We start from the raw sequence: 6,568 nt of genomic DNA, 5'->3' as shown, positions 1-6,568 counted from the left end.
GAAGACTGTTCCAAAGTCTGGGAGCAGCCACCGAGAAAGCCCGATCACCTTTCGTTTTGTAATTCTTACAACCAGAGATCAGCCCGCTGGACGTGTGTGTTTTTTATGAACAGTGAGACGTGATCGACCTCACGGGCTGTTTTGCCGAGGGGTGTGCCTTTAACTAGCAGCCAATCCTAAAATGGTGACGTCTGGCTTATGAATAATAATTACATATCGGGACGTAAGAGTACTAGACTTAGTTGATTGGATGGGAGGTGGACGCTAGTCAGCTGGCGAATCAACAGATCTGCTGAGGTGAAGGTTGCGATTTATAAATATTAATCAAATGTATTGTGGGGCGGAGTAAACAAGAAACGCTTGCTTGGCCTAATTAATATTAATAAATTTATTAATATTAATAACCACTGGCTTCGCCATAGCGGCGCCTATTCGCATTTAGCACGGGGTTATGTTAGCGTTGTTTCGGCAAAAAGGATAAGAAATCCTCAGTAGCTGTAAATGTAATACGCAGTCACATTTAAACCGCCCCTCACGCCGTACCTCGATCTAAACATTTTTAAGGGCTTTTTTGGAAGCTGGTGTGTAGTAATGCTGCCTCCCAAAAACTGCATCCCCAGGAACTACAGCTGTATCGCCGGTCTGTTCGGGAGCTTAGCAGCATCCGAGCAGAAGCTTGAGGACGGAGACATGGAAGGAAATGAAACGAATAAAGACTGCGAAATGCTGGAAATCAGTGTAGTGTATGAGAAACCAAGAGGAAGGGAGGCGTTCCTGAGACCCCCGCACAGCCCGACACAGCGTCGCAGGTGTAAATCTCTTCCCACCTCGGCTGAAAGAGCCAAGCTTGAGATCGCGCGAAGCCGGAGCCCAAGCAGTCAGAAAAAAGTCAGATTTGCCGACTCTTTGGGCCTGGACCTGATTTCCATCAAACACTTTGACGATACGGATGTGCCCGAGGTACCCGAGCGTATCGTTGATAAATTCAGAAAAGCCAGAGCTCTTCACTTAAACAACTTCGACAAGTCGAGCACGTCGAGCCAGTCTGTGTTCATGGAGCTGCTCTTCACCAGTCCAGGTTCGCTGCCAGACTTCCTGAACAGAGTTAAAGATGAAAAGGTTTTATTGGAATCTGTTCAAGTGGACGAGTTCAGTCTCGCAGGAATCGTGCGGGTTCTTAACTTGGCTTTCGAGAAAAATATCTGTTTGAGGTACACCTTAAATAACTGGACGTCATTTATGGATGTTCTCGCGTTTTACGTGCCACATTCAAGCGACGGACTGACGGACAAGTTTAGTTTTAAAATTATCACTCCTAACTTTATGGAGTGTGGAGGAACCCTGCAGTTTGCCATCAGGTACTTTGTCTGCGGAGGTGAATTTTGGGATAACAACAATGGAAGTAATTACAAAGTGAAACGTCACAGGTTTAAAATCTCTCCTCTGAGGGAGTGGGAAAACGGCTGGATCCATTTCATATAGAGCACACATTGGCTCTGTGCACATTTCAGATTTACAAACAAATGGCCCACTGAAGGTAACTGTAGGCTACTGTCGTTCACACCAACGGATGATAACGTTTTAATAATGTTTCAACTCTGCGCTACAGTTTCACTTAAATACGTGAGCCCCTTTAATTCCAATGGATCTTAATTGTATATATTATCGTTCGTCAGACAGCAAAAATGCTCTAAAAGTGATTCCAACGAAATTGTTCCTCTGTATCGTTATATTCATTGTGGTTTGAACTCCTGAGCAGAGTGATTTACATTTGTGTAACATTTGCATTTAACAAACCACTATAAAGTTAACTTCGGTAGACATTTCTGGTTTTCTCTTGTTTGTGAAAGTCAACCGCTAGTTCCGCCTTCTCGATGACAGCACACACACACATCATAATAGATGAACCAGACTGAAAAATTGTGTAGTCTGAACTGGCCAATAATGTTACCTGATAACGTGCACTTTTTACATGGCTTTCTAAAAACACACACTTAACGTGGAATAATGCATGAAGACAATGACATGTACAGTAAAGACCAAATTCAGCACACACCTTATTAATACTACTATACTATGTACAAGCAAGCAGAAGAGCCCGAAATATAAATGCCATAAGCAGAGTTACAGCTCATTTTAGGTGAGGGAAACACTTGGAGTACCCTTTCGAGTTTCACATTTATATTCTGTTTTCTTCTGCTTGCCTGCTTTAAGAAGATGTCCTGATCTTTCAGGGGAAATGTTGCCACAAATGTGCAAATGGAGCAGTTAGCTATATCTTTCTCATTTATTGTCAGGCATAATAAATAAAGTCAGCTAGTTAACCATAAATATAACCACTAAATTGTATTGTTAGACACATTTGCATCTGCAAAATTATGATGGATTTTGGTGAGCGAATGGTCATCCAAACAAGAGCCCTTAAATCCATTAATCAACCTGAGCAGTCATTTACATTTGTGTAACAAACAGATGCATTTTAAGCAACCACCATAAACTGTAGTTGGTATTAATTAATTATGCTGGGTTGTTTCAACCCAACTTTGTCAAATTGGACATTTGTAAAGTTAAATTATCAGATTGCTTATGTATTATAGCTGAGGTCTCTATTACTACTATTACTATTGTTATTAGAGTGTCACTACATTAAAATAAAAATGTTACATTGAATAAAGTATTTTGTTAAGGCTTAGATTAGATGTTCCGCTCAAGAAACCCCCAAGGGTTTTCATGCAACCGGGCACAGGTTTTTAGGTCTTCAGCAGCACCTGAGTATATTTATTAATGAATGATAAATTATTGTAACTGTGAACACTTAAGGTACTGTATGCATAGAGCCCCTTTTCTTTGAAAATTATATATAATAGGGTATTGACTGCTAAACAAATGCATTGTCTAGGTGGTGGGCAGAGTTAAAAGGGAGTTGAAATACATTGAAAGGTATTCAGTTGAGAGCCTAGCTATTTAAGCCACTCATTATAATCATTTAGTTGTTAGAAAGCAATTTGATGTTTGTGATGTTTATTTTGTTTGTAAGAAATATAGTGTCAGTCAAATGTATTTGTCTGTAAAAGGTATTTACTTTATTCTATGCAAGACCTGTTTGTAATGTTCACCTTGAGTCTATCAGTATTGTTTCACTTTTACACAGTTTGCATGTATGTGTAGCACTCCTTTGGTTTTATTTATATTGTAAATGTCCATTGTTTCATACTTTGTTAAGCGTATTTAATGTAGAAATACTACTGTACGATACCTCACACAGTAATACATTCTCCAAATTTCAAGTTATGTTAATAAAGTACTATTGTGCTATAAAATGTGTAATTTTTTAGTTGTTCAGGGGTCAATGACAACCAAGGATATAGTTCACTTCGGATGACATAAACAACACTGGTCCAGAAGAACTTCCTGTTTAATAAAATATATACATACATATTTTTTATAGAAATCTAGTTAAACACACATGCTACAGAATGTGTGTGTCATGGTTTGCGTGGAGAAGAACCCAAGCGCAGGCAGGCGGTGGTGAAGCGGTTAACACAAAATACTTTATTTAAAACGAATAAACAAACACACCCTCCGTGGGGTAAAACTGAACTAAGGATCTGTACAAAACAAAGACTTCCCACGTGGGAGGCAAACGTAAAACAAGAACAGCAAATAACCGAAAATAACTGAAAATCACGACCAAATGTCTTACAAAAACACAGCAAGGTAACTGAGGCTGGCCAAGGTGACTTGCAACACGAAACATCCACAGGCAAGGCAAGGCAAGGCAAGGAAACAGGACCATGAGCATACAAGGGATCTACACATTACAAGGTACAAGGTACAACGATTCCGCACAAGACAGCAAACACACCGGCATTAAATAGGGAGACAGACAAAGGAAGATAACGAGGGGCAGGTGAGGAACATGAGACATGGCAGGGAAGCAATATGGGAAACGAGAGGAGCGGGGCCAATGACGAGACACGAGAAAGCATATGGCATGTCAATGGTAAACAAACCATGACTTTCTCACACTATACATAAGGGTTCTGTCACGATCCTGCCACTAGACTAGAAAATCCTGAAAAAGGAGGCAGAATCCTGGGGGGATTCAAATAAACTGTGTGCACAACTGCAAAAAAAAATGTTATTGGGTTGAAAGAAATGTATACACACAAAGAAAGGGGGGATGCTGTGTGGTGGATGAAAAAATAAATTTGAAGCAAAAATAATTAACCAAAAACAGAGTGAATGATTTAGTGCCTCGTTTGCACACCAGCAGCATGTAGGGCATCTCTTTGTTGAGGTGGGTTGTGGAAAGCTGCTTCCTCCTCCTCCTCTTCTTCCACCTCGTCTGGTAAAGCTGCACCTCCAGTGACTGCAATGCTGTGTAGCATTGATGTAACTACTACTACAGCACAACATCTTTGTGGCTTCAGACGCAGACGCTGAAAGAAAGATGAATGACACCAGACCCAACAATGCAGATGACCTGAAGGCCGCTATCAAAGCAACCTGGGCTTCCATTATACCTGAGCAATGCCACAGGCTGATTGCCTCCGTGTCACGCCGCATTGATGCAGTAATTCATGCAAAAGGAGGCCCAACCGAGTATTGAGTGCATAGAAATGAACATACTTTTTAGAACCCTGACATTTCTGTTTAAAATATCCTTTTTCTTTATTAATATTCTAATTTTCTGAGACACTGAATTTTGGGTTTTCATTATCTCTAAGCCATAATCATCAAAATTTCAAGAAATAAAGACTTGAAATATTTCACTCTATGTGTAATGAATCTATAGAATATATGGGTTTAAGTTTCTGAAATGAGTGACAAAAAATATTGACCTTTTTCATGATATTCTAATTTTTTGAGATGTACCTGTAGGCTAACTAACGGTGCTGTTTGAATGGGCATGATGGGCCCGTATCGATGGCCTGAGATGCGTGTCTCACTGCGTTTACATGAGCATGCACTTTTGGTTTGATATAAAATGACTAGATTGCCTTCTCTAAGCAATTTCGTCAACCTCGTTTCGTTTGGTCACACCACAAGGTGTCCCTGTGGCCTCAAAGCTTCAGCACCGCCGCTCTGAGATCGATTGCTAATGTCTGAGGTGAAACACGCCCCCACTCATTAGCATACAGACAAAGAAATACACAAATAAATAAATGTATAAATAAATAAATGTAAAAATAAATAAATGTAGGAATAAATACATTTATACATAAATAAATGTGGAAATAAATAAAAGTGGAAATAAATAAATGTATAAATAAATAAATGAAAAAATAAATAAACGTGAAAAAATATATAATTACATATAAATAAGGAAATAAAAGTATAAATACTTATTTATTTTTGCTTTTTTAAATTTCTTCATGGATTTATTTTTGCATTGATTTATTTTTTATTAAGTCACGTATGGAATTCCATACTCGCGTTGGTGTTCGCTCCCCCCGCTCTACCGCTCAAAGTCGCTTCAGTCCGCTCCGCTCAATTCCGCTCCCTGTTCACCTACAATTTCATCCCACTCCGGTGAAATCGCTCCACGCTTGCTCGAATTTAAAATTACTCTGTATGCCTAACACCTGCCATTTTCAACAGAAGCCTTACCCCTCATTTACATCGCATGCATCTGCAGCACATTACGGCTCCGACGTGGCTACCAGAGCTGATCGCGGTCATTCTAGTCTATGCTTGTGTTTACACCAGACGCGTCGTGACACATTTCAGAAGCGTCTCAAACTCTCCGCACCGCTTTGCTAAAGATAGGCGCCAAGTCTATTTTTTGTGAACTGCAGCGAGACAGAGCGATTGCTCCAGCCTTTGGATAAAAATCTGTTCTCCGAACAGTCAGAAACATTCTTTTTAGACTGAACACAGCATTTTGTGACACAAGAACTCAGAGTAGAATGAACAAGTGAGTTTTGCAAGGGAACACAGTTCATTAGTCAAAAGCAATTTTTTAGCTCTCCGAACAGCCAGAAACATGCTTTTTGCACTAAAAACAGTGTTTATTGACAGTAGGCCTCAGAGGAGAATGAAGAAGTGAGTTTTGCAAGGGAAAACAGATTGTTAGTCAAAAGCTCTTTTTGAGCGCTCCAAACATTCAGAAACAATCATTTTACACTGAAAACAGCATGTTGTGACACAAGAACTTAAAGCAGCATGAACAAGTGAGTTTTGCAAGGGAACACAGGTCATTAGTCAAAAGCTGTTTTTGAGCTCTACAAACAGCCAGAAACATTCTTTTTACACTGAAAACAACATTTTGTGACACAAGAACTCAAAGCAGCATGAACAAGTGAGTTTTGCAAGGGATCGTGGACAATTGTCCATTCATATAGATTGCCATCGGTCAACTAGGCAGACGAAGGGCTCGTATACCTGAATTGTACGCCAAATTCTCGCTCACTCTTATTATGATTGGGACTTTTTTCCCTTATCGGAGATTAGGGGCCGTTTTTCCGGAGAGGCATCGTACGGACACCACAAGGGGTGGCAAAGTGCTGCGGGCGTGGACCCTCGCACCACAAAGTGCCTACTCATCCCCTCACCACCTAATCTT

The 6,568-nt window shown here is 40.1% G+C and overlaps 1 protein-coding gene across 1 annotated transcript; it reads left to right on the top strand.

Moving 5' to 3' along the window:
* Positions 1-299: 299 nt before the first annotated feature.
* On the top strand, positions 300-3,312 carry LOC130550311 (protein phosphatase 1 regulatory subunit 3E). The gene has a single exon (XM_057327742.1). The coding sequence runs from the start codon at positions 592-594 to the stop codon at positions 1,480-1,482; it is 891 nt and encodes a 296-aa protein (XP_057183725.1). The 5' UTR covers positions 300-591; the 3' UTR covers positions 1,483-3,312.
* The last annotated feature ends 3,256 nt before the right edge of the window (positions 3,313-6,568 follow it).

The sequence above is a fragment of the Triplophysa rosa genome, unplaced genomic scaffold, assembly GCF_024868665.1.
Source record: "Triplophysa rosa unplaced genomic scaffold, Trosa_1v2 scaffold287_ERROPOS314419, whole genome shotgun sequence".
NCBI classification, from domain to species: Eukaryota; Metazoa; Chordata; class Actinopteri; order Cypriniformes; family Nemacheilidae; genus Triplophysa; species Triplophysa rosa.
Note: the sequence above shows the minus strand (reverse complement) of the source record. Positions and strands in the feature narration are given on the sequence as shown.